Genomic DNA, 27,996 nt, shown 5'->3' on the forward strand with positions numbered 1-27,996 from the left:
TTTAGTCGTAAAGTCATAAGATACCATTAGCAGCGCCAGCTGCGTTGATAGTTGTAACGGAGCGGTCTATTGCCCAACGAATCTCTGTAACAGTGCTGTAGCGAAAGCCATGATGTGCTCCCTGCAGCTTAGGAATCAAGTTGAAGTCACAAGGTCTTAACCTTCGGGAGCGTGCTGTGTGGTACAGCACTGCACAGCCCAATCCATAGAACATCAGACAAAACTTGTGTCATACGAGCCCGAGCACTGTCCTACAAACTGATGAGTGGGTCCTGCAGAAAGTGTCGCCCCTTCTTTCTCTAAGCTGGTCGCAGTCTGCGTTCCGAAATTGAGCAGCTTAGAGAAAGAAGCGGCGACATTTTCTGCAGGACAATGCTCGGGCACATGTGGAGCATTTTGTTCGATAGATTGGGCTGGCGAGTGCTGTACCACCCACTTAATTCCGAAGACAAGTTCTTGTGCCTTACACTTCATTCCTAAAATGAAAGAAGCAGATGATGATGATGATGATGATGATGATGATGATGATGATGATGATGATGATTTGAGGTGAAGGGCGCTCACAATCATGGTCATCCCGAAGAAAAGTCAGTGTGCCGATGTCATGGGTGGGGACGAAGGCTGCAGTTGATAAAGCTTTAAAGTCTGCCTCCGCTCCCCACCAATTTAGGGATGAGGCCTGACAGTTCACAAAATTTCACCACTCTTGTAACACTGGGGTCAGTATCTGCGAGGATGGTGGGCATATCTCCATCTACTCTAAGGGCTGCCATAATATCAGTATAGACACATGTTGCCAAAATGTACTGAACTGAAATTGGCACACTACAAACCTCAAAGAGTGGTGGGCCCTCTCGCCGGAGGAGGAAGGCATGTGTTAAAGGACTATGTCCAATGCGCAGCCTGGTAATCAGAACCTCCTTCCAGCGGTGACGCTGACCTGAAGTCCGCCATGCTTCTGTTGTCGATTTGAGCGACCGCATTTTTTTTTTCCCGTCACCTACATCCATTCAGTCCCCAATAATGCATGATGCGTCTGTCAGACAATGAGATGGTGGCATGCAACGGCATAGGATACTGACAGACAACAGCATCCCGACATGTGTCCTTGGCTGCTTTGTAGGTCATGTCGTTTACTGTATCCCGACGTGGCCAGGTACCCAGCAAAAGATCACCTTCTTGCCACAGTGGTCGAGCTCCTGAGATAAATCATCTGGTCAAATGGATGAATTTAGCGAAGTACTTTTAGTGCACTAAGCAAGTCGGAACAGAAAAGAAACATTGTACAGTGATGGCTGTGAGTCCTCTCCAGAGCCATCATAATGTCATGTAACTCTGCATCATAATTTGTAAATTGTTCCGGAAGACACACTTTGAAAACACTATCAGGGAAAACAGCGGAATAACCAAGCACATTTTCTTGCTGGGATCCCTCTATCTAAACAACGATAAAACTGTGGTATGTACTTAAAATTGAAAAAAAACAAAATTGTAAAAACGTAATCTGGAGTACAAGTTTTCTTGTACCGCGTCAAACTCAAAATCACTTTCGGTCTCTGAAGGCACCAACACAGCAGTGCGTTCCATCCCTGGCTGTGTATTTGGAGGTCTGATAGATCCAGATCCTTGATACAGTCCGTAGCAAGTATCCCAAATGGCTTGGCCTCATGGAGCCCATTCCAGAATAGCCATTCAAAATTGGGTTGGACCACTGCACTAAATGCCGACGACTGAGGTGACCTTGAGATTCTCAGTACTTACCAAGCCAAAAGAATACGTCGCTGAATCTAGAGCGTTGGTTCACCAGCCTCTGCATACATACTCTGATCTGAGCTGGTCGGAGAGGGTCCAGTCGATATCCGCATGCCCTCATGGTGGACGGTATCTAACATCTTGAGGCAGGAAATACGGGCTGATCCATAGACCACGCTGCCATAATCCAAATGTGATCGAACAAGTGCCAAGTTCCTCATGCTTTTCCGCTAAGGCATTTAAAAATATTCAGTGACTGAAGTCCTTTGTTCGTAGGTCTTTCAGGTGTAGGAGCCAAGTTAATTTCTAGTACAATATCAAATCCAAAAAGCGCACAGTTTCCTGTAAACGTAAAACGTTGTCCCCCATAGTGAGCACTGGTTGGTTAAAACTTCGACGAGCCCGGTTAAAATTGACACATGTAGTCTTCTCTGGTGAGCACCGAAAACTAGTTGTCCTGGCCCAGGTCCGAGCCTCCTAATGGTTGGCTGTAGTTGCTTCATCGTCATTGTAAGACCGGAGGAAAAGTAGAAGATTGCGAAGTCATCCACAAACAGAGAGTATTTGGCAGGGCTCCTGACTGAGGACGAAATGCCATTGATAGGAACGGCAAACAATGTGACACTGAATACACTGCCTTGGGGGACCCCATTCTCTTGAACGTAGCAGTCAGACAAGGCATAGCCAACGCTACATCGAAGAGACCGGACCTCGAGAGAGAATTGTGTAAGAAATGGCAGACGTCCACGTAGGCCCCATTCATGAAGTTGGCGAAGGATGTTGTATCTGCAATTAGTGTCGCACGCTCTTTTGAGGTTTAAAACAAACAAACCAAATGGTTGTGGCGTAAGAAAGACTCCTGTATCGCCGTCTACAATAGACTTGTCAAGGGTGGAATGGTAGCACCTGAAATTGCACTGGGAGCGACTCAAGTGACCTTGGGATGCGAGCAGCCACATGAGGAGGCAGTTGACCATGCATCAGAGAGTCTTATCCACACAACTGGTAAGGACTACACTCTGGTAACTGTTAGGGGCGCTATGGTCCTTGCCTGGTTTCCCTAATAGATTTGACATTGCCTCCTTCCAAGTCGTGGGGTACTATCCTTTAGATTCAGGGCGCACATGACTAAGCGTGGCATAATGAATCTCTCATCAAGTCCTGGAGCAGTGTCTCTGGCCGCAGACAGAGCTCATTCCAAACAGCAGTGACAACGTTACTTTTAAGGATCTTTCTCCGTGTGCCGAAACCAATAGTCATAGTGGAGGTCGAAAGTGTGAAGATGGTCTGAGGAAAGGGCCGAAATCGATTGCTAACAGATAAAAAAATCTCAAAACGCGATCGAGAATGTTTTTATGTGGCTTTTAGACCTGATACTAGTTCCCACATGGAGATTGGAAGGTTGTAGACTTCCTCACTATGAGAGAAGAAATGGAGCTCCCTTATCTCCGATGAAGCACCTGAAAACCAGGAGCTTGCCTGGCTGACACAGTGAGTGTAAAAAAGTGATAAGCTAAAACCTGAGCCATGTCTTCGGATGGGTCCACCAAGAACACATTTCTTGACAAGATCGTAAGGGGACGTGTACGGCCCTTGCCTGAAATCCACGTTATTGATTCCCAAACTTGCACAGTGATAGTGGATCGATTAAGCAAGTCGTGAATTCCTTCCAGGAATCCCTTCTCCGTTCTTTTATCATTCGCCTTGCCTGTGCACACGCCGGAGCGGTTCCTGGCGCTTCAGTCCGGAACCGCGCTGCTGCTGCGGTCTCAGGTTCGATCCCTGCCTCGAGCATGGATGTGTGTGATGTCCTTAGGTTAGTTAGGTTTAAGTAGTTCTAAGTTCTAGGGGACTGATGACCTCAGATGTTAAGTCCCATAATGCTTAGAGCCATTTGAACCATTTTTGTGCACACGCAGAACAGGAGGCATGAAGGTTTTCTATAGTTGTATGTTGTCTGTAGTTCCACAGAGCTATTCGTCTCGCTCCGATTACCAGGTGACAGACGTCATTCCACTAAGGTACAAGTTGAGATGGTCACTAGACTGGGGATGGACCCTGTGGCATCCCATTGGATAAGTGATATGGGTCACCATCTCCTGTGCACAATCATTTTGTTCAAAAATAGCCTGTTAATTGTACTGTAATCAATTAGCCTTTTGAATTATCCATCTTCGTTGTCTCCTGTGGCCCACCGTCCTACTCGGCAAATCCACAGTGGGAAGTGCTCACTACAATATAATTCTGTAACCACTTCCCATTGAACTCAGTCTGCAATACCTGGGGAGCAAATACAATGGTCAATTGCTGAAACGGACCCTGAAGCTGTGGAAAAGTGTATCATCTGACCCGAGTTCAAAAGGTGGATATTCTCAGAATGCACGAGTCGCTCTATCATTCGATCCCTGTAGCAAGTGGTAGCTGAGCCCCACAGCACATGTGCATTGAAGTTCCCCACAAGGAGGAATGGGCGTGGGACTGCCCGAAAGAGCTCTGTCCGTGTATCTGCATCCAAAGAATCATGTTGTGGAAGACATAAAGAACAAACTGTGTGGTTAAATAGTACTAGGACCTTCACGATAACTGGTTGTACGGCCCTGGTAAGAAGGGCAGAAGAGTGGCATCTGTCATCAATGAAAACAGCCACCCCACTTTTAATCCTGTCTCCAGTAATATCGCCCTTCCTGTAGGAATGGTGACCCCGTAATGCAGGTGCGTCGGTGATTTTAAAATGAATTTCTCGTAAGCAGATGCAAAACGGTTTCTCCTGGTGTACGAGCTGTAATTCTTCCAAATGTGATCGGTATCCATTTAAATTCCACTGCAACGCAGGTCTCAGTCATAGCCATCGATTAACAATGATTGGTCTTTTATTTCTCCCTCAGAGGCGGCGATTTACCCGGAAAGTCACGGGGAACGTTAACCGGTTCCCGGCTCCCTGGTTCCTCCAATTGGAAGTCCATATCCTCAAGAGCATGTTCCCCATCTGAGAGGTAGAGAGCTCGCCAATCTGAAGGTTTAATTATCACTTTTCTTCGACTCTGAACTACTTTCTGAGCAGGTTTTTCCTTACTTATGGGAGGGGATTGAGGAGACGGCTCAGTAGGCTTCCGATGGTGGGCAGCAGTATGTGGCTTAGGTGGTAAGCCCATCGCGACGGCTTTCGAATGATTTCGGGTTCAAGTGTAGCGTTTCCCCCACAGGTACATCGCCAAGTGCATGTGCTCGTACATGACTCTGTGGTCTGAGTATGTATCGTGGCATCACACTTGGCGATTGGTTTCTTAAGGGCCGATTTGCAACTCCTGAATTTTCCTTTCCTCATTGTAAACCTCACAGTTTCTGTTCCATACTGGGCGATCCCCAGAGAAGTTTATACATTTCGGAGGAAGCGTACAAGAATTGCTTGATTCATGAGCTGAGAAACCACAGTTTCCACACGTAGCCCTCCCATTACATCCCATAGCGGTACGGCCAAATCTTTGACATTTGAAGCATCGCATTGGGTTAGGAACAAACGGGTCAACCTTAAGACGGATATAGCCTGCAAGGATGTGTTCAGGTAATTCTGGAGTGCTGAACGTCAGAATATACGTTGCAGATTTTTTTTCAATGTGCCATTGACTCTCCTAATATAGTTCTACTCTTCCGTGACTCACATATTTTTCCATTCTTCACGTAACTCCGCGAGTTCCATCTCCATTATATCGGGGCAGGTCACCACGCATTTACTAATGTGAAGGGTGTTACGCAGCTGAATCTCGACTGTTTAGTCATCTAAGGCCTTACATTCCAAAAACGTAGATACTTGGTTTGAAATAGCCTTTTCAACTAGAAGCGTTCCATTACGAAGTCATTTGATACTTTATAGGGATCTGGCAATACACTCCAATGCTTTGTGAATATAGAAAGGGGAGACCTTCACAAAGTTTCCCCTATCCTCTTGATTACAATGGAAGTGTTATGGCACACTAATGCCCTGTTGCTATGATTCTGAGACTTTTCTTATCGGGAGGACTAACCAACCGAGCTCTCTTTGATGAGAGAAATTCCGAGGTCACCATACACGAAAAACGCAAGTATAAATTAAGAAGCAACAAAGATCTCCATCAAAAAATTCCCCAACTCTCAGTCAATTCGGTGAAGGTTGATCAGTTTCACTGAAAACATGAAAAGAATGGATGACAGTAGATTAGCTAAAGATCTTCCACTGTGTCGACAGCGAATAGAGCGAAAATCAGTGGATCAAAAATACTCAAAAAGACATGGCAGAGAGTGGTATACCTTCAGAAGACATTCAAAACATAAGAAAAATTTCAAAATTTCAAGAGTTTTTACAAAAAGGACGGAAATGTGGAAGGATCTTCACCCAAGAACGAAAACAACAGCAGAGCGAGAGAATGAAGAAATTCTGGGAAGAGAATAATAGAAGCCTAATTCAAAAAAACAACTCCTCCAAGTAATTACTTTACAAGGGAAGAAGACTAGTGAAATATGAAGAAAAACAGTCCATTAAATTTCGGGAATGCAGCCGCGCAAATAAAATTTCCTCCACTGATATTTCGGCCGCGTTTCGTCCGGTCATCCTCAGAGTGAGTCACAAAACTGACGACAAGATGCCAAGCGCGGCCTTATATGCTCCACAGCGGCGGTACTGAGCATGCGGGTCACAGATGCTGGTCAGCGGCAAAGAAATACGTTTATACATGCGCAGCCTGTTAGCCTGTGAGCATATAAGGCCACGCTTGGCAACTTGTCGTCAGTGTTGTGACTCACTCTGAGGATGTCCGGACGATACGCGGTCGAAATATCAGTGGAGTAAATTTTATTTCCGCGGCTGCATGCCCAAAATTTAATGGACTATTCATTACGCCGCGAGAAGTTGAAAATGCACATGAATAAAAACAATTGTATGAATATTTTCAACTTTTGAACTTCACTCATCTGATACAATTAAGTTAATCATAATAATAACGTAATTTCACAACATTATCTCAAAATAGTTGCTTCCACCATAATACTGACTGCATAAAAAAATGTAATTTGCGTATACTAATATATCATCTTACCTTTTACATACTTTCTTAATATAATGGGGTGTTACTCTCAGTCTATTCAGTTACAGTAAGTTGTATGTACCTTCTATCAAACTTAAGAAGCTAGACGTTTCTCAGTGAGATATCCTTCACCAAATTCTGCAATTCGCTCATTGGGTCACAGAAACAAAGAAGTACGCACGCCTGGAATGCTGCCGGACAGGACGGGCAGAACTACACTCTGACGGCACGGTTTTTGCCGACCTGTTTGTGCCCGCAGCCTGTTTACATCGGTAAAAGCTGCAGGACTCGAGATTGCGTCTATCTGCCGGCAGCTCTGTGGCCCACCCACACGGAGACACTGCTGTTTGCTCAGGCGCCGGGTTCCGCTCTGTGGCTCCCCGGATCAGGAAGGGCGCATAGGAGAGGATAAAGGGAAAGGAGGAGCTACTGGTCCCCCGGAAAACACATCAATCAAGAAGCAGCCTCGGCCGCGCCCGGGTAACTGCAGCGGGTGACACTGAAACGCGACCACCGTCTCTTGTTTCCGACTGAATACATCAGGGAGCAAGGGGAGCGTGATCAAGCGCGATCGGAACAACAGGAAAAACGTCTGCACGTTACGGTAAAGCGATTTATCCCAGATGGATTAAACGGTTTGCTGACACTCACAGACTAATACGAGGGGACTTTAAAAGCTAGTAAAACATCATTATTGCACTCCAAGCACACGTCATTTGCAGTCCACTACACGACACTATTTTTCAACATAGTTACCAAGCCTCTGTGAAAACGATCGGAACGTTCTAGCAAACTTTCAATAGACATCCGTTCCTTGGTCACGAAGCTTCTCGAGAATCCCTGCGCGGCCGTCTTCGTCGTTGGAAAATCTCTTTCCCCCTCATGTTCTTTCAGCTTGTCGGAAACATGAAAATCCCATGGTGCAAGATCCTCTAGAACTTTTAGAACTACTTAGACCTAAATAACCTAAGGACATCACACATCCACGCCCGAGGCAGGATTCGAACCTGCGACCGTAGCAGTCGCGCGGTTCCAGACTGAAACGCCTAGAACCGCTCGGCCACCGCGGCCAGCTTATTCATAGATACATGCCTTGGTGAAGCTAAATGTAACTATCTTTACATAAAGAAAAAAAATATTTACGCAGTAACCTTCAAATCGAATGCTACATCCTTAATTTTTATATGTGAATTAGTGAATTTTCTCATAGCGGAACTCAATAATCAAAACAACTAATTTAATAAGAGTGATTTACCCATGTACCATCAAAATAAAATAAAAACAGTGAATGCCGGCCGTGGTGGCCAAGCGGCTAAAGGCGCTACAGTCTGGAACCGCGCGACCGCTACGGTCGCAGGTTCGAATCCTGCCTCGGGCATGGATGTGTGTGATGTCCTTAGGTTAGTTAGGTTTAATTAGTTCTAAGTTCTAGGCGACTGATGACCTTAGAAGTTAAGTCGCATAGTGCTCAGAGCCATTTTTGAGCTAAAAACAGTGAATAGTAGAGGAAGTGTGGATGAGAACAGAGACATATTTTAGTGTACAATATAAAGACAAGTTTTATTAAACCTTTTGGAACTATAACTTTCTGGAGACGGAGCTGATGAATCTTACACAAAAATGACAAACAAATCAGTTAAAGAATGGTCTTTTACAGGCAAGCATACGCTGAAATGGAAGCTATACTAATTCTATATATGTCGGTAGTATCTGTTCACGAAAGAACAGTTACCGTTGATGACTATGCAGCTTTGCTAGAATGAAATGATAATTAAATGGACACCCTCGCTGGGAGCGTGCAAGGGATAAGTCCCTGCAGGCGCAGTATTCTCTATGCCCTCGGTGGCTCAGATGGATAGAGCGTCTGCCATGGAAGCAGGAGATCCCGGGTTCGAGTCCCGGGCGGGGCACACATGTCCCCAATGAAGTATATAGATGCCTCTTTGCAGCGAGGGTGTCCATTTAATTATCATTTATACTAATTCTCCCCTGAATTAAATCATTTTTCAACGCAATCTGACTTTTTTTATATGAATCCATTGTGAGGCCCAACTCTATTCAAATGGAATCAACTACGATCAAGTATACCACAAACTACGGTCCACTTGAGAACAGGGAGCTGTGAATATCATTTATCAATGATACGCCTATACAGCAACACTCTTTCACCTTGATTCAGAATGCAGCAGAAAATGGCGCGCTGTGGGCGATGAGCGGTGAACTGTGACAGCTGTAATGTTCTGAGGCGTCCACGGAAATATGCGAACAACGTGGCCTGGCGTTCTGATTATCAGAACGCGAGAAACTTCCCTATCAAAGCCCTGAAATGTGGCAGATTTCAGTTTGAGGTGCATCCGTTAGCTGGTCTGGCCAAACCAATTTGCGTCGCAGGCACGACTGTGCATGCTGGAATTGTCAAACGTCAGACTGTCGGCTCAGAACGAATAAGTTCACTCTCGTGACACACGACATATCCGAGACAATACGCAGTTCCACTGTCGGTAAAATGGAAACTGCCGAATCCTGCCTAGTTATCAATATGGGGTGTCTAGGAAACCTGACTTCTCGAATCGCTAGACAACAATTCAAGCAAATCGTATTAATGAGTCTTATTACGAAAAGTAAATGATAATACTTAACTTCGAGAAATACATAGGTGGTTCGCAAGCAAAGGGCGACATGCAAAATAACCAATATTCTTCAGTATAACAATCCTAAAATTGAAGCCGACCGAGGTGGCCGAGCGGTTTTAGGCACTAGAGTCTGGAACCGCGCGACCGCTACGGTCGCAGGTTCGAATCCTGCCTCGGGCATGGATGTGTGTGATGTCCTTAGGTTAGTTAGGTTTAAGTAGTTCTAAGTTCTAGGGGACTGATGACCCCAGAAGTTAAGTCCCATAGTGCTCAGAGCCATTTGAACCATTTTGAACCAAGATTGAACGAGGAAAGAAACGAGCTTTGACACTTCTGCTGTAGAACTGCGCCGCAGCTATTTTCTCTTTGCATAGACGCCGCTGCTGTCGCGTTGTCGTCCTGGAGAGTGGTCAGTGAGCGTGCAATTGGAAGACGTTTTTGGCACAGCTCTCTCTGCTCCCTCGTTCCCGACTGGCGTACCGGCGCTTGACTTGACGCCTTAACAGAGACTGCTTAGCTTATTCCGCCACAAGATACAGATCACAAGTCTCATTCACTACGGAAAGACCTCAAGTTCTCCACCAGAGGGGAACCAGAAGACGAAGAAACCAAAGAATCATAACCACTTTCCTCGAAGCCTCGGTATGGGAGCCGAATTAACAAAAGCGAAACCGCCCCCAAATTGCAGAAATTAATCGATTATCCTCTACTTGTTAAATCTCCCATCTTGACTGTTCTGTTGGCCTAGTAGTCAATCCAGACACTGCACCGGGATTCCCACGTTGGGAAAGAAAGCCTCTACTTTTCTTATCTTGAGAGGAGCCAATAAGCGACTCAAAATTTCTCTTGTCTGAAAAAGAAAGTTGTAGACTATGGAGTTGTCGTTCTTACGGTAAGCCTGGCCATGTTTTGGCGAAAAAACATCTACCTAGGCGTGACCAGTCACCCGTTTAAGAGGTGATCTAATCTTTCCATGTCCACCCCGATAGCTGAGTGGTCAGTTTGGCGATCTGTTACGCCAAGGGGCCTGGGTTCGATTCCCAGCTGGGTTGGAGATTTTCTCCACTGAGGGACAGGGTTTTGTGTTGTCCTCATTATCATTTCATCATTACCAGTGGACGGCAACAGGACACCACCACTGCAATCACTTCCCTAGATGCTCATGCAGTGGACCTCTTTGACGAGGCTTCCCCATGACAAGACCATTTCCAGTGTCTGAAAGAGTGCAGTTAAGCTCCCAGACAATCGTGCCCATGAAATAAATGATTTGCTGCTTGCTAATGTAATGGGACCCGGCGACTTCCTGGTGCCGCTGGTGTCGGCCGGGGGGGGGGGGGGGCGGAGGTTTACGGTCCTACCTCCACTAAACACATACTGCAGCCACTCTATCCATATGGTCCCAGCTTCTAACATGGGAATGTTCCGTCGCCTACACCACGGCCCCTCCGGTACAAGTTCTCTACAGGTTACACATGCAGTTGTAAGAACATTCTGCCCACAATTTCCCCCTCTAAAAAAGTCATAAACCACCCACAGCAAATTTAGTAGTGGGGAACACAATGACCTAAAATCTGAATGTCAATCTGAGTGACAATGTTGTTAAGTTGAGAAAGGGGCTGTTGTGTACATAGTTCCGCGTAGTCAGCACGTACACAACCTTCCCACTAGAGTGCGCCCCGCTAAGCACAACAACGCAGGCGCAGCGCTCGTCCGTCTCCGCACTACGAGAGGGCGCTGTCTTAGAGACGGACCAAATTCCGCTTCCGCCGATCCGCGTATTAATATGTCACGCAGCCAATGAGATTGCTGCTAACGTAGAACCTTTTCTCCTCGCGGATCACACTTGCGCAGTGATACCTGAACGCTTGAGGTATTATAACGAGTGTACAGACCTCCAATTAGTCAGTCAGCATTAGTCTGCATTAGTCTGCACTTGTCTGTACCAGTCTATAGTCAAGTTTCAGTCTGTGCCTAATAAGATTATCACATTCCTGTACATAGCCATGAAGAGAAATGTACAGACACTTTGTCAAGTATCAGAGATATGTGAGAATAAGATTAACGTACCAACACCAAAGGAACTTCAGATTGTCCATTGTCAATAGCATCCAGAACCAAGTTAAGTTATTTTTATGCTTGTTATTATTTTAATAAATGTCTGTGAAAATTAAGCAAGTTCTGTTTAAAGTTGGTCACCGTCAATCTGCTACTCTAAGTGTGCAAGTGGCATTTCTATCGTCTGACCTAACGGCAGATAACACGCCACGATAAGACCACGAGACATAATGCTGACACTCGCCTACTTCGTTAGAGCGACATGTCAAATAATCTGATGGTTGTGTACCGAAGGTCTTACAGTACGCACACCACAGGGGCATGCCACCTCTCAAAATACATCTGGACGCGACACTGAATTTGTGCATTGCGCTAAATACCATCAATATATTAGTACCAGATCTCGCCTCAACAATGACACAACCTACAGAAAAAGAGGAAACACTCCAATTCGTAGACGAATTATCTTAGATGAAGAGAAACCCGGCTAGGATAGCCTAAAATAAAATATCCAAGCACTACACTGCATTGATCTGGGGACAGATGTATTTCTGGCCACACTTTTTTGTAATGTTTAATTTGGTTGATTTTTGCCTTATGTTAGCCGAACTGCTGGAAATGAAAAACTTATATTTTTGTAATGAGACGAGACTGGAAGCCACCAGAGGACGAAGGTGAGTGGATGTTAATTCAGTCTATGCCCTCTGATCACAAGTAACTTCGTTAAAGTCGAGAAAAAGTCATGAGAGCAAAATTATCGTTCCCTGTGCAGGAACAGGCGTAGAGAGCCTCCTCATCATCGTCATGTGCTTTTTACTATTGTTCATACTCATTTCCCACCCTTTGCACCTTTGTTACTATGTAATCATTTTTGTCTTAGTCACACGATTACTATTACTCACTTGTTGTAACGAGCTTCTCGGCAAGGGAATCTGGAAGTCGTAGATTTGGATCTGCCACTCCAGAGTTGCTGTTACTTATTGCCCGAAAACGTAAAAACTGTCTCGATATATTCAGTATAATTTATGGAAATTGCGTACATGTAATAGTTCATCAAAAAACCATAGCCGAATCATGTTCGGTAATGATAACACTCTACCGATGCACACAGTTCGTCTTTTCCTTTTTCCGTTTGCTAAGCTTCAAATAATGGTAAGCAAGGCTTGATTCTTTCAAAATCGCACTGTAGTATAAAGATGAATGCCTAAGTGTTACGCCCGCATTGTTTACTGTAGCTTGTATTACTCCACTGGGAACAGGAGTATCGCACGGACCAATGTCATCTTATGCCAGCTCTACCGTTTTATGTCGTATCACTTGCCATATCCCTTTCATGGGAAGTGCAGGGGATTCTGGTCAGTGTATGTGAGTCTAACGAAGAGTTTGGATCATTGTTTACAACGGTCACGGGAAGAAAGAAGGTCAAACCAGGTCATAAATGTGTTGTAAATAAATTATAAAAAGTCAAAATGAATTGGTTACTTACTTTGAAACATCCGTGCCATTACGTTCCGGTGCTGACTGCTTATGTTCATACAGCAGAGAAGACTGTATGAAGCACTTTTTGTATATATATATATATATATATATATATATATATATATATATAATCTACAGCACCACTCGCACACGAAGAAAACATGGAAGTACGTATATAAATATGGCGATATCACTATCTTAACAATGCCAACGACATTCACTCTCAGAGATATTTCGATATAGGCATAGATGTCACAGTAGAAATTTACAAATTACTGACGTTCCGTAACTTACTATTTATATTAAAAGAGAACTGACTAAAATTAAGATAAATAAAGCAGCCAGTTTGTTTGAACGTTACTGCGGTGATATTATGTAAATATTATGGTATACACTGGAAGCGAAGTAAATGATAAGGGATAGATGAACATAAATAAATATTACAACAGTGGACATATAATCTGAATATTATGGGACACATTGGGAGCAAAGTAAATGATAAGGCACGGATGAACATAAATAAATATTACAACAGCGGACATTAAATTACATTTTTATAGCAAGCTGATATATTTTATGCACTACTTCATGTTGGGTTAGTGTCTGCATGTTGTTATTGTTAAGGGGAGTAGTGTTCATTTAAAAATGAAAATCACGTGGATGAAATTTTGAATAAAGGTTACATTGCCTAAGGTCTATTCACTGAGGAGATTTTGTGGTCATTTGCTTTTATGTGCATATATTTCAATTCCTTCAAACAATTTCATAAAGCTACCTTTCTCGGCATGATGCAATAGCTGACTGTGGTCTTCATGGCTCTTAATTCGATGATTGTTAATAATCGTGTGCACGGAAAATGTAGATTATGACATGTTCTTCAAACGTATGGCATCTATATGCTCCTTGAAGCAAGTCTCAAAGCTGCTCCCAGTTTGTTCGATATAGCAGGAGGGGCAACTTTGACAACTTTGTATGTGCCTGATTTTTTGTGTAGGGGGGTGGGGGGGGGCATTATTCTTTAAGTTGTGAATTGCTGTCCGCTGAAGTTCGTTGTATGTGTGGAAGCTTATCTTAATGGTTGTGTTTTTAAATGGATTCCTTATTTCTTAGGATATGCTCCATTAGAAAGGTAATGCATCCTGTATTAACTGCTTGCTTGTGTGGTGTGCTGCTTTGTTTTCTGATGGTTTTTGGATTTTTTGTAATAATTTGTCTATCATCAGAGGGCTGTATCCATTGTTTCAGGCTATGGTTTTAATCATATTTATTTCTTTTTCTTTTTGAATAGGTCCAAGAGGAATTTTATGTAGGCAATTCAATGTGAATCTAAAATATGCCATCTTACGTTGGTTTGGATGAGAAGATGAGCTGTTGATACACAAATCAGTGGATGTTGATTATTTATAAATCTCAAAATGTTGTACAGGGTTCTTGTTGATGATATTTATGTCTAAGAAACTGATGCTGTTCTTAGTCTCCTGTACAGCTGTGAAGTTAGTGTTTCTGTGCATGCTGCTCATATTTGTTGCTAATGTGCCATCAAAAAGTATGATTGTATCAACAAACCTTTTGTGGTAGATGATTTTGCAGTTGATGTAACTGTTAGCTTCAAAAAATGCCTGCTCTAAGTGATTTATGTAAATGTTTGCCAAAATCCCAGCTAGGCTGCTACTCATTGTCAACTCATCTCTCTCTTCGTATATTTTGTCATTAAAACTGAAGTAACTATATGACATTACCAAAGTAAGCAATTCACTGAGCTCACAGATCTCTGCCATGCTTAGTTTCGTATGTCTGAGCAGAGTGCCCATGATTATATTTATGGGTACTCTATAGGGATGTCAGTATAAAGGTTCACTGCCAAGTGATGCAAATCTGGCTGTCAGTGGAATGTACACATCTTTAACTTTCTCAGTCAGTTCATAATGGAGAATTTATTTCAGATGTATAGTGGGTATTAAGAAGGGCAAGTAGTTTGTTATTTAATCTGTATGAAGGGCTGTTCCTAGACTTTTCGGGTCTTAGGCCGTGATCGGATGCGAGTTTCAATGGGGCTCATGGGAATGCATACACACACTTCCCATTCTGTTAGGCGGACATTACAATTCTTACGTTTTTTTCTTAATTTTGACCTGAAATTTAGAAGTATGATCAAAATCTAATTCGGTTATGTTGTTACTATTGAAGAACTCCATGGTTTTCTTAACATAGTAATTTTCAAATGTTATAACTGTACAACTACTTTTATCAGCTTTGACTATTAAAGTTTTACTCTTTCAAAGTTTGGAGTTGATACAATTTAGAAAGTTTAGGTCATTGTTTCTATGTGAACTGTTGTTTTTGAGGTGTCTTATATTGTTTTATTGACTTTAAGAGCTAAAGAATTGGTTTCCTGGAATTTCATTTTGCAGCATCACAAGCAAGCTTAGTGGATGCAATAAGGAGAGTTGTAGTTACTACATTTTTATCTCTGTCTTCAACCACATCATTTCACACTTTGCTTCAATTGTTTTCGCGGTACTGCTTTTAGAATTAGTCTTCTCTTGTATATAGTTTGGCGGTATCTGTGCTGACAGGCATTGCTTATTATATTTAATGTTGCGGATGGTCGTCGACAGATTTCTTTTGCATCTTTTAAAAGCGTGAACGTTTCTCAATAGCTGGCTAGGTAAGCTTAATGCTATTTCTTCGAAATCTGACGTTCTGAGCGCGTGGCTGTGTACAAAATATAGGTTGACTCTTACGGAGAAGATAACAGTAACCGGCCACTTTTTATATTGCTTTTTATTTATTTAAATAGCTCCGTTACTGGTTTCGGAGCGACAGATTCATCATCAGACGGCTTGTTCAAGTTAAGATACAGTTTGCATTAGTTTTCACTTGTTGTTCTCTCAAATGATGAAATTTTCTTGTTGTAGAGGTGCCCTACAACCAAAAAAAGATATGAGACAGTGTCTCATTGCCTCACAATGATTTTAAAAAACGTAAATAAATTATAAAAAGTGAAGACGTTTTGGCTACTTACGTTGAAACATTCGCGCCATTACGTTCTGGTGCAGACTGCTTGTGTTCATGCAGCAGAGAAGAGGGTATGAAGCACTTTGTTTGTATATATATGCATACAAATAATCTAAAGCACCACTCACATACCAAGAAGTTTCACCACATGGAAGTATGTATACAAAGATAGCGATATCAGAATCACAACAATATCAAAGACTTTCAGAGCTATTTCGATATTTACGTAGATGTCACAATATAAATTTATAAATTACTGATGTTCCATTACTTACTATTTATATCAAAAGATAAATGATTAAACTTAAGACAAACAAATAAAGCAGCGAGCTTGTTACAAAGTTTTACAGCAGTGATGTTGTGGAAATAATATTGTATACATTGGAAGCAAAGTAAATGATAAGCATCCAGTTTGTTATAAAGTGTTACTGCAGTGATATTGCGTATTTTCCTTCCTTCATACTTGTGTCGATCCATTTTGCCTTCCAGAATGATGAGATCACGCAGAAAATATCACGAAAATATTCCCCAGACAACAACAATCCCTTCTCCGGTCTGGACCCTTCCCACGATCCTCGAATTGAGTCTCCATCTGCCCAATGGGTCATAAATACGATTCATCTTAAAAGGCCACCTGTCGCCACGCTCTGGGCGTCCAGTTGTGGTAATGGCATGCAAATTCTAGCCTCCGTCATTCATGAACACCAGTCAGGGGCCTGCTGCCCATACGCAATAACGTTCCCTGAAAGATCGTTGAGGAGACACTGTTGGTACCCCTCTGGTTCCCCTTTGCTCAACAGTTGCACGTCTATTCGTCCGTACCCATCTCTGCTTCCATGCCGGCCGGTGTCGACGTGCGGTTCTAGGCGCTTCAGTCTGGAACCGCGTGACCGCTGCGGTCGCAGGTTCGAATCCTACCTCAGGCATGGATGTATGTGATGTCCTTAGGTTAGTTAGGTTTAAGTAGTTCTACGTTCTAGGGGACTGATGACCTCAGATGTTAAGTCCCATAGTGCTCAGAGCCATTTGAACCATTTTCTGCTTCCATCACTCACTCGTGTTATCTATGGCCCGTGGTGCACCAGAGTTGCCTCGGCGCACATTTTGAATAATTCACCATGAATGGTGTACTTTAGCCACGGCAACACGTAAACAGTTTACAAACTTAGCAGTTTCGGAAATTCTTCCACCCTTGACCCGAAAGTCAATAATCATGTTCTTTTGGATGTCAGGTAAATCGCCCATTTCCCGCACTGAACTGTTTTCCGCGACCCCCGACACGCTTTAGACACCATTCAGTGCTAGTGCTGTCACCTGCCATCTTTGAGGGTTGCTGTTTACAACATTTTAACGTTTCCATCCAATGAACGGATTTACATCAGTAACGTTACATGCACTCGTCCACGAGATACTGCGAACATATTTGGAATTTAAAACAGACTGTCGGCTCAATGTCGGGTGATGGAGAACTTAACGCCACCATCTCTCTTCCCCTTGCGACCAAATACAGACGACGTTACTTTCTTCCACCACGAGGATTCGAAGCGGCTGCCTCTGGGTCGAGCGCCAGTACGTTAGCAACCTTGGCTATGGCGGTTGGTTAGGCGGCGGAACACATTTGTCGGTCGTTATATTGGCAATTAGCGATAGTCGTATCTAGGTTCTTACCTAAAAAACAAGATGCTCTTTCGTTAGTAATCATACCTCTAATTACGCTACGCATGTGTTTTTATCGATACTTGTCATTTAGCTTAAACTTAAAAGCAGTTATTCACACATTGATAAATTATAAATCTGGAACATAGCTGTTTGTATGTTGCCTTAATTGTCTCCTACAGGGTATTAATGCTGCCCTGAGTTTTTCCTGCACAGAGAAATCTGGAACCTTCTAGAGTCGTAATAATTCTAGGGGTGACTTAAACTATTAATAATGAAAGGTCATTCATTTTAGCTTCTGTATATTTTTGAACAGTTAAACAACTGGTTCACAGCATTCATCCAACTTCCACAGTGATATTATTCCCATCGGCTCACATGAGCTATAAAATTCCAACTACTGCTATGTCTGCACATCATCTCCTCCCACCAAGTGAGAGAGAGCTGAGAGATTATAAATACAGGTAAAGAAATTCATAATTTACATTGCTGTCAACGAAAACATTTAAATTCGCTTTACACATATTTTTTACATAAATGTAACAAAATTTAAAGAAAAAGCTTTTTAATTCCATGCATATAAAAATGTGTGTATGTATTTGTGTGTAAGTGTCTGTGTGTGTGTGTGTGTGTGTGTGTGTGTGTGTGTGTGTGAGAGAGAGAGAGAGAGAGAGAGAGAGAGAGAGAGAGAAAGAGAGGGAAAATTCCACACCTCCTCCTAAAGCACTGGAGAGACTTCAACCAAGCTTGCTACTCGTATCCTTTACTGTCAGGCAACAATCGCTGTCCGATTAAGAACCTCCTGCCTTACATAGTTGAGGAGATAAGACGTTATAAACAATGAGGTGCGTGAAAAATCGCCGCATTAAGTATGAAGTTTTAATGAATTTATTCTTAACTATTAAGACACTCCTAGAGTCGAGTCATGTTAAGGAAACAGCTGGCACCTGGCGTGCTTTTACAGCTCTCAATGGCGAATCTCAAACGGGTGTAGGTGAAAACAATAGCCGTCTATAGAACTTTAAAGAGGCCTTGTCATGTTTACGAAACTACGTTGTAGACACGCGAAGCGCTTGTGCTAGGGTATGGAAACTGTCCGAGATAATGTTTCTTAATTTGTATACCGTACTTCCACATTTGTACAATAGGCATATTTCTTTGCGCGATTGTTTCATGATTTCAAAGGTGTTTTCAGAAATACATTCAAATGAAAGTTTTCGATAATTCAGTACAAACATAGTTCATTTTTTGTTTCCGTTTCTAATAGAAATTTGGCAAAATCAGTACCTGGGAAACGCCAGATATGTCACCTAGCAACATTATAAAGTTTATATACTAATGTTTCTTTTTATTCAACTTCAAGCTTATTCTAACCGCGTGGAAAGAAACAGTGCTTTCAAATTCGTTTATATAGAAATCGATTTACACGATTTTGCAATTTTTTCATTAATCAACTGATCGATACCACCGGTATTGATGGGGTCCTAATATGCACTACGCTTGACTAAATTACAGTGATTACCAAAAATTGAAAACTTCCTTGACACTGACTACGGTGTCCTGTCTTGGAATTTTTGATCTGACATTGTTTATTTATTTAATTAACCTGATCTGATGAGGAGTTTCGGGCCCCTCTTACATCAGACCAGGATTTCACACATACAGTACCTTTTTTACATCTTAGTTACTTAAGAAACAAGAATAATTTTAAAATGACAAATGATAGTAAAATGATTTGAGTGTCGGTAGAGACATTGTAAATAAACAGTACCGAGCAAGAGGAAATAAAGCTAATATTGGCAGTAGCTCTACCGCTTGTGCTTCCAATAATAATAATGACAATAGTAACAATAACGATAGTGGCAGATATACAAGAGTTTATAGATGTATAAAATATATACACTACTGGCCATTAAAATAGCTATACCAAGAAGAAATGTAGATGATAAACGGGTATTCATTGGACAAATATATTATACTACAACTGACATGTGATTACATTTTCACGCAATTTGGGTGCATAGATCCAAAGAAATCAGTACCCAGAAAACCACCTCTGGCCGTAATAACGGGCTTGATACGCCTGAGCATTGAGTCAAACATAGCTTGGACAACGTGTACAGGTACAGCTGCCCATGCAGCTTCAACACGATACCACAGTTCGTACTGTGACGAGCCAGTTGCTCGGCCACCATTGACCAGACGTTTTCAATTGGCTCTGGCTCTGAGCGCTATGGGACTGAACATCTGTGCTCATCAGTCCCCTAGAACTTAGAACTACTTAAACCTAACCAACCTAAGGACATCACACACATCTATGCCCGAGGCAGGATTTGAACCTGCGACCGTAGCGGTCACGCGGTTCCATACTGAAGCGCCTAGAACCGCACGGCCACACCGGCCGGCATTTTCAATTGGTGAGAGATCTGGAGAATGTGCTGGCCAGGGCAGCAGTCGAACATTTTCTGTATCCAGAAAGGCCCGTACAGGACCTGCAACATGCGGTCATGCATTTTCCTGCTGAAATGTAGGGTTTCCCATGGATCGAATGAAGGGTAGAGCCACGGGTCATAACACATCTGAAATGTAGGGTCCGTTGTTCAAAGTGCCGTCAATGCGAACAAGAGGTGACCTTGACATGTAACCAATGGCACCTTATACCATCAGGCCGGGTGATACGCCAGTATGGATATGACGAATACACGTTTCCAATGTGCATTCACCGCGATGTCACCAAACACGGATGCGACCATCATGATGCTGTAAACAGAGCCTGTATTCATCCGAAAAAATGACGTTTTGCCATTCGTGCACCCAGGTTCGTCGTTGAGTACACCATCGCAGGTGCTCCTGTCTGTGATGCAGTGTCAAGGGTAACCGCAGCCATAGTCTCCGAAACTGATAGTCGATGCTGCTGCAAACGTCGTCGAACTCTTCGTGCAGATGGTTGTTGTCTTGCAAACGTCCCCATCCGCTGACTCAGGGATCGAGACGTGGCTGCACGATCTGTTACAGCCATGCGGATAAGATGTCTGTCATCTCTACTACTAGGGATACGAGGGCGTTGGGATCCAGCACGGCGTTCCGTATTACCCTCCTGAACACACCGATTCCATATTCTGCTAATAGTCAAGGGATCTCGATCAACGCGAGCAGGAATATCGCTATACGATAAACCGCAATTGCTATAGGCTACAATGCGACCTTTATCAAAGTCGGAAACGTGATGGTACGCATTTCTCCTCCTTACACGAGGCATCACAACAACGTTTTACCAGGCAACGCCGGTCAACTAATGTTTGTGTATGAGAAATCGGTTGGAAACTTTCCTCATGTCAGCACGTTGTAGGTGTCGCCAGCGGAGCCAACCTCATGTGAATGCTCTGAAAAGCTAATCATTTGCATATCACAGCACCTTCCTCCTGTCGGTTAAATTTCGCGTCTGTAGCACGTCATCTTCGTGGCGTAGCAATTTTAATGACCAGTAGTTTATTTTCTGATATAATTATGGGGAAGAGACAGAGCTTGTTAACAGCGCTGGGAAATGAGGAAAATGTGATAGGAAAGAAGGATGTAAAGGGGTAAGGAGACTGTACAGTGACAGTGGTAGTTATTAGTGTTCACTGTTGCCTCAGTATATATATCTTTAATTGTCTTTTGAAAGGAGTTCCTGAAGTGTGAATGTTGTTCATTGCCAGATATGGATGTCCACAAACTCTGCCCGCTGATATGACAGGCACTGTCTGTAATTCTCATACAGCACGTACCAAGAGTTCCCCTGACGCAGCAGTGTCTGTGTGCAGGGGGCGGTCGGTGCCTGCGGCTGCTGGAGGTGCGGGTGCCTCCCCACGTGCTGCTGCACGGGGACGCCGGCCTCGAGTGCGAGTTCGACCTCCAGGGCGAGGCGCTCTACTCCGTCAAGTGGTACAAGGACGGCCACGAGTTCTACCGCTTCGTGCCCCGGGACTCGCCGCCCAGGTACCTCTTCCAGCTCGCCGGCGTCACCGTCGACGTAAGTAGTGTGACATAACTGTTTAATCAGATAATTAGACTAGCTGTTGGAAAATTATCCCAATACGTAGCATGGGACATTATTATATGTAATAAGTTTCCTTTAATTTACGTCTGTAGTCACAAACTGTTTGATAACAGATTACCGGTTTCGGCCTGTAATGACCATCATCAGACCTCTTTCATAAAAACAAAGTCCTAATGTACTGCAGCCATAGTGGCATCGTCAAATGCACTATGGCTGCAGTACATTAGGACTTTGTTTTTATGAAACAGATCTGATGATGGTCATTAAAGACCGAAACCGGTAATCTGTTATCAAACAGCTTGTGATCATAGACGTAAATTAAAGGAAACTTATTACATATACGGGTCACTGTTTTTTCGCAACTTGTCGCAGCTTGTGAAATTATTATATGAGTTTAAACTGGAAATTTATTAACAGTAGATATCTCTGGTCGCCAACTGAGTTGATTTATCACGTAACTACCCCGATTATTCATTTTAAAAAATTAGTGAGTAGGCCTCATTTCAAGAAAAATTAATGAAAGCTTCGTATATCTTTATAGTTCTTGATCAGTTCTACAGGATAATCGGCTTGGGAACTGTTCTTAAATACACTAATAATCATACACGTGTGAGCTGACCTGGAAGAGCTGCGGTAAGATATTAGAAAGATAACGGTTGAGTTTTTCACCATCAGGAATGCCCTCTACATTTTTGTTTTTTTTTTTGTTTTTTATGTTTTATCAGATTTCTGACGGTTTGATGCGACCCGCTACGAATTCCTCTCCTGTGCCAACCTCTTCGTAGCACTTGCAACCAACGCCCTCAATTATTTGCCGGATGTATTCCTACCCCTGTCTTCCACTACAGTTTCTGCCCTCAACAGCCCCCCTTTAATACATAGAAGTCATTGACTGATGTCTTAACAGATGTCCTACCGTCTTCTACTTCCTTCACGTAAGTGTTTTCCACATATTTCTTTCCTCGCCAATTCTCCGGAGAACCTCCTCATTCATTACCTAATCAGCTCACCTAATTTTCAATATTTCTCCTGTAACACCACATCTCAAACGCTTCGATTCTCTTCTCTTTCACGTTTTCCCTCAGTCCATGTTTCACTACCATACAACGCTGTGATCCAGACGTATATTCTCAAAAATTCCTTCCTCAACGTAAGGCCTATACTTGACACTAGCAGACTTCTATTGGCTTGGAATGTCCTTCCTGCCTGTGCTGTCTGCCTTTTATATCTCCTTGCTCCGTCAATCATGGTTTATTTGCGTACCTAGATAGGAGATTCCTTAACTTCATTCACTTTGTGATCACCAATTTTAATATTAAGTTTCTCGCTGTCCTCGTTTCTGTTAGTACTCATTACTTTCGTCTTTCTCCGATTTGCTCTCAGTCAATATTCAGTAGTCATTAGACTGTTCATTCCCTTCAGATGATCCTGTAATTTTCGTTCACTTTCAGCGAGAACAGCAATGCCATCAGCGAATTTATCATTGATGTTCTTTGAGCGTGAATTTCAATTCCACTGTTCAACTTTCTTTTATTTCCGTCATTGCTTCTTCGCTGTATAGATTGAATAGTAGGGGCGAAAGATTACATTTTTATCTTACACCGGTTTTAATCCAGGAATTCTGTTCTTGGTCATCCACTCTTTTAATTCCCTCTTGGCCCTTACAGATATTCTATATTACGCTTTTTTCCCTACAGCTTACCCCTACTTTTCTCAGAATTTCGAACATATTGCACCATCTGACATTATCGAACATTTTTTCCAAGTCGATAAATCCTATGGACGTGTCTTCATTCTTATTTAGCCTTGCTTCCATTATCAACTGCTGTATCACAAGTCTTTCTGGTGCCATTATCTTCCCTAAAGCCAAGCTGTGCATCCTCAGTTTTCTTTCCCATTCTTCTGTATATCATTATTTTCCACAACTCTGATGCATGAGTTGTTGAGTGTGCGATTATTCTCGCACTTGTCCATTACAATTATCCGGGTTGTTATGCCGTGGTCGGTTGATGAATTCTGTGTCAATTCCCAACGTTTCACCTCCGACTGCGGGAGACATCTTCAAGGGGGTCCGTAGCTCGATGGAAGGTCCAACACACCCACTGGCTCGCTACTGACTGGCGCTAAATTCCGTATCCGCGCGCTCCCACGCCGCGACTTGACGTCACCTGTTTTGAAAACGTCAGTGCAATTGGCCGCTGTCCGTCGCCGTCGATCGCCGTTGCCATCACCCAGTAGTGGACGGGTGGTACACATCTTCTTCAATACCGGCATCCATATACCGTTTAATTTCACGCCCTCCTCCTTTCGATTGAAATTATTAGGGTGTTTAGCGATTTCGATTGCCTCCCTGTAGAGCCTTTCGTAATATCCGCTTGCTGCCGCTAGTACTTGCGTCTCCTAAAAACGAATATTGTGGTTCCCTGGCTGGAAAGCATGCTCCGCAACAGCTGATTGTTCCGTTTCTCCTCTCCTACAATTGCCCTTGTGCTCTTACAAACGTTTAGAAACAGTTCTTTTAGTGGTACCCACATAAACATCTCCGCAGCTGCATGGGGTCCTATACACTCCAGCTTTTTCCAATGGTTTGCGAGCGTCCTTGGCAGGCTTAAGGTATTCCTGTATCTTCGTGGTGGGCTTGTAAATTACGGTAATATTCCGCTCCGTCAAGATCCTCCATATTCTTTCCGTTACATTTTTAACAAACGGCAGGAAAACCTTCGAGTCTGCAGTAGCCTGTACGTCACTATGATTTCTGCGTGGCTGCCTCAACGCACGTTTTATTTCGGCGGACGAATATCCGTTCTTCATTAGTGCATTGTGGAGATGTTCCATCTCAGCGTCGAGCAACTCAGGTTCATAAATATTTCTAGCTCTGTCCGCTAACGTCTTGATAACACCCCGCTTCTGTTGTAGGTGGTGGTTCGAATCCCGGTGCAAATAACGGTCCGTGTGCGTGGGTTTGCGATCTACTGAGTGGCCCAAACTACCATTTTCGTTTCTAAAAACAAGCACATCGAGGAAATGTAATTTGCCGTCTACCTCCTCCTCCATTGTAAACTGAATTCTCGAGTTTATACTATTCAGATGTTCGTGGAACCGGCTTAGTTCCTCCCTGCCATGTCTGCACAGCACAAAAGTGTCAGCCACGTATCGGAACCATACATTTGGTTTTTTGCTGGCTGTACCTAAGGCCTGTTCTTCGAATTTCTCCATTAAAAAAATGGTTCAAATGGCTCTGAGCACTATGCGACTTGACTTCTGAGGTCATCAGTCGCCTAGAACTTAGAACTAATTAAACCTAACTATCCTAAGGACATCACACACATCCATGCCCGAGGCAGGATTCGAACCTGCGACCGTAGCGGTCTCTCGGCTCCAGACTGTAGCGCCTAGAACCCACGGCCACTTCGTCCGGCTCTCCATAAAAGAGTTTGCAATTACGGGACTTAGGGGTCTTCCCATAGCCACGCCATCCGTTTGCTCATAAAACTGTTCATTCCACTTGAAGTATGTGTTCGTCAAACAACACTTAAACAGTTCTGAAATATCGGCAGGAAAAATTCGATCCAGCTGTTCCAATACATCATCAAGTGGAACCATGGTAAACAGCGATACCACATCGAAGCTGACCAATATGTCCTCCGGCTGGACCACTATACCATTCAATCTGCTGATGAAATGTGTCGAATTCTTTATATAAGAGCCCGAACGGCCCACATGTGGTTTTAACAGCGTAGACAAAAACTTGGCTAACGAGTAGGTGGGCGCACCAATGGCACTTAGTATCGGTCTTAACGGCACATTTTCTTTATGAATTTTGGGCAATCCATAAAGCCTCGGTGGTAGCGCAACCGAAATGCAGAGACCTTTCTGAACACTCTCTTCAATGGAGGACTTTTTTATTAACCGTGACACAGATCTGAGAATGTTGTTAGTGGGGTCCTTATTCAGCTTCCTATATGCTTGCGGATCCAGTAGATCAGTAATTTTACTCTGATAGTCGGCCACATCCACAACCACCGTTGCGCTTCCTTTGTCAGCTGGGAGAATCAAAATACTATCGTCGTCATTGAGGAGTTTTAAAGCTCTTCTCTCACCCACAGTTATATTACTCTTCGTCGGTTTTGCATTGGCTAATATTCTCACTGTTTCTATACGGATTTCTTCAGCTGTTACAGAATCCGCACTGCGAATTCCTGCTTCTACACTGGCTATAATTTCTTCCGTGGGCAGAAAATGCGGACTAACAGCAAAATTTCCTCCCTTGGCAAGCACAGATGTCTCATCGTCAGATAATGAGCGTTTGGATAAATTGATAAAGGTCAGGGAAATGTCTAAATGCCGAACAGTCTGATTAGGTAGCAAATTATCAAACTTCTTCTTCTGTTGTCTGTTGTCAACATACGCTTCCCCATGGTATCATGCAGTAGTCTATCAATTTTATCCCAGTCACCGCTGCACAGTTTATTACTGATAGTAATATGGAGAGACATTAACTTACAGTTTGTGCTTGCCAAGTCCCGTCGGGTCTGCTGAATGCGCTCTCGTAGTAAGGCCTCCTCAGTCCGTTTGAAAATGCGTTATGCCTTTCCCGAATAGAACAGTCGCTTTATCTTCAGAAACTTCGGTATAACGCCGACGGCTCTGCAACGAGACAGGAATGTGAGGGAACACAAAAGCTGCACTCTCTTCTTCTGGAGTCCTTCCAGGCGTCGCACTTCTCTTGACATCTCCTCCCCGTAGAGGCGTCTGATACTAAAATGTAGACTTTCACGGCCGGAAATATCATGTCCATTATAATTATCCGGGCTGTTATGCCGTGGTCGGTTGATGAATTCTGTGTCAATTCCCAACGTTTAGTCTCCGACTGCGGGAGACATCTTCAAGGGGGTCCGTAGCTCGATGGAAGGTCCAACACACCCACTGGGTGGGAATTGACACAGAATTCATCAACCGACCACGGCATAACAGCTCGGATAATTATAATGGACATGATATTTCCGGCCGTGAAAGTCTACATTTTAGTATTCTCGCACGTGTCAGCTCTTGTAGTCTTCGGAATTGTGTGGATGATATTTTTCCGAAAGTCAGTTGGCATATCGTCAGACATTCTAAATATCCTGAACAGTAGTTTTGTTGCCACTTCCCCCAATGATTTTAGAAATTCCCGTGGAGTGGTGTACTGAATATTGCTAGTGAAACGATCTGAAGTCTCTACATGATTAACACGATGATTTGGAATCGGGAGTCTTGTGGAAAGATGGATTACATACGCACACATTCAAACTAACCATTCATCACAGATAAAGAAGTGGTTCAATAATTTAATCGAGGCAACTAGGTCTAAACTGGGTTAGAGAGAGACTAGCCTCGATCGTCGAATACTTAAGTAGAAAATAACTCCCTCGCTTATAAAAAATTACGCTAGATTGCAAATAAGAAAAATGAAAAGGGACTACGTTCTGTAAATAATTATTCCGAAGGGTATGAGGACGTGTTAGATTACGATCGGGAAAGGTAAATGCACCAGGGGGTTCATAATGGAAGCAAGACTAAAGAAAAATCAAGCCACGTTCATAGCATTTGTCGATATGGAAAAAGTATTCGACAATGTTGCGGTGCGAGATGCTCGAAATTCTGAGAAAAAATGGGTTTAAACTATGGGGATGGACGGGTAGTATGAAATAAGTACAAGAGCCAAGAGTCAATAACAAGAGTAGAGGACCAAGAACGAAGTGCTCGGATTAAAAAGACTCTAGGACAAGGATGTAATCTTTCGCCCTACTGCCAATCTGTACATCGAGGCATCAATGATGGAAATAAAAGAAAGGTTCAGGAGTAGAATTACAATTCAAGATGAAAGGATATAATGATACGATTCGTTGATGACATTGCTATCCTGAGTGAAAGTGAAGAAGAATTACATGAAGTGCTGAAGGGAATGAACAATATAATGAGTACAGAATATGGATCGAGAGTAAATCGAAGAAAGACGAAAGTAATGAGAACTAGCAGAAATGAGAACACCGTAAAACTTAACATAAGCATTGATGGTCAATGACGAAGTTAAGGAATTCTACTACATAAACAGCAAAATAAACAATGACAGGCGAAGCAAGGAGGATATCAAAAGCAGATTAGTAATAGCAAAAATGGCATTCCTAGCCAAGAGAAGTCTACTGGTATTAAACATAGGCCTTAATTTGAGGAAGAAATTTGGAGCTCAGCATTTTAAGGTAGTGAAACATGGGCAGTAGAAAACCGGAACGGAAGAGAATCAAAGCATTTGAGATGTGGTGCTACA

General features: G+C 43.1%; 1 protein-coding gene and 1 non-coding gene across 2 annotated transcripts in view; both read left to right on the plus strand.

The window, feature by feature from the left end:
* The window catches only part of LOC126092182 (uncharacterized), a 183,779-nt gene that overhangs the window by 57,752 nt on the left and 98,031 nt on the right, over nucleotides 1-27,996 (plus strand). The window contains exon 2 of the mRNA XM_049907658.1: nucleotides 21,454-21,662. Coding sequence (XP_049763615.1) covers nucleotides 21,454-21,662 — 209 coding nt within the window. The remainder of the gene's footprint in view (nucleotides 1-21,453; nucleotides 21,663-27,996) is intronic.
* On the plus strand, nucleotides 8,645-8,719 carry Trnap-ugg (transfer RNA proline (anticodon UGG)). Its single transcript has one exon. It is a non-coding gene; the product is annotated as a tRNA-Pro (tRNA).

This window comes from Schistocerca cancellata, chromosome 7 (genome assembly GCF_023864275.1).
Source record: "Schistocerca cancellata isolate TAMUIC-IGC-003103 chromosome 7, iqSchCanc2.1, whole genome shotgun sequence".
NCBI lineage: Eukaryota > Metazoa > Arthropoda > Insecta > Orthoptera > Acrididae > Schistocerca > Schistocerca cancellata.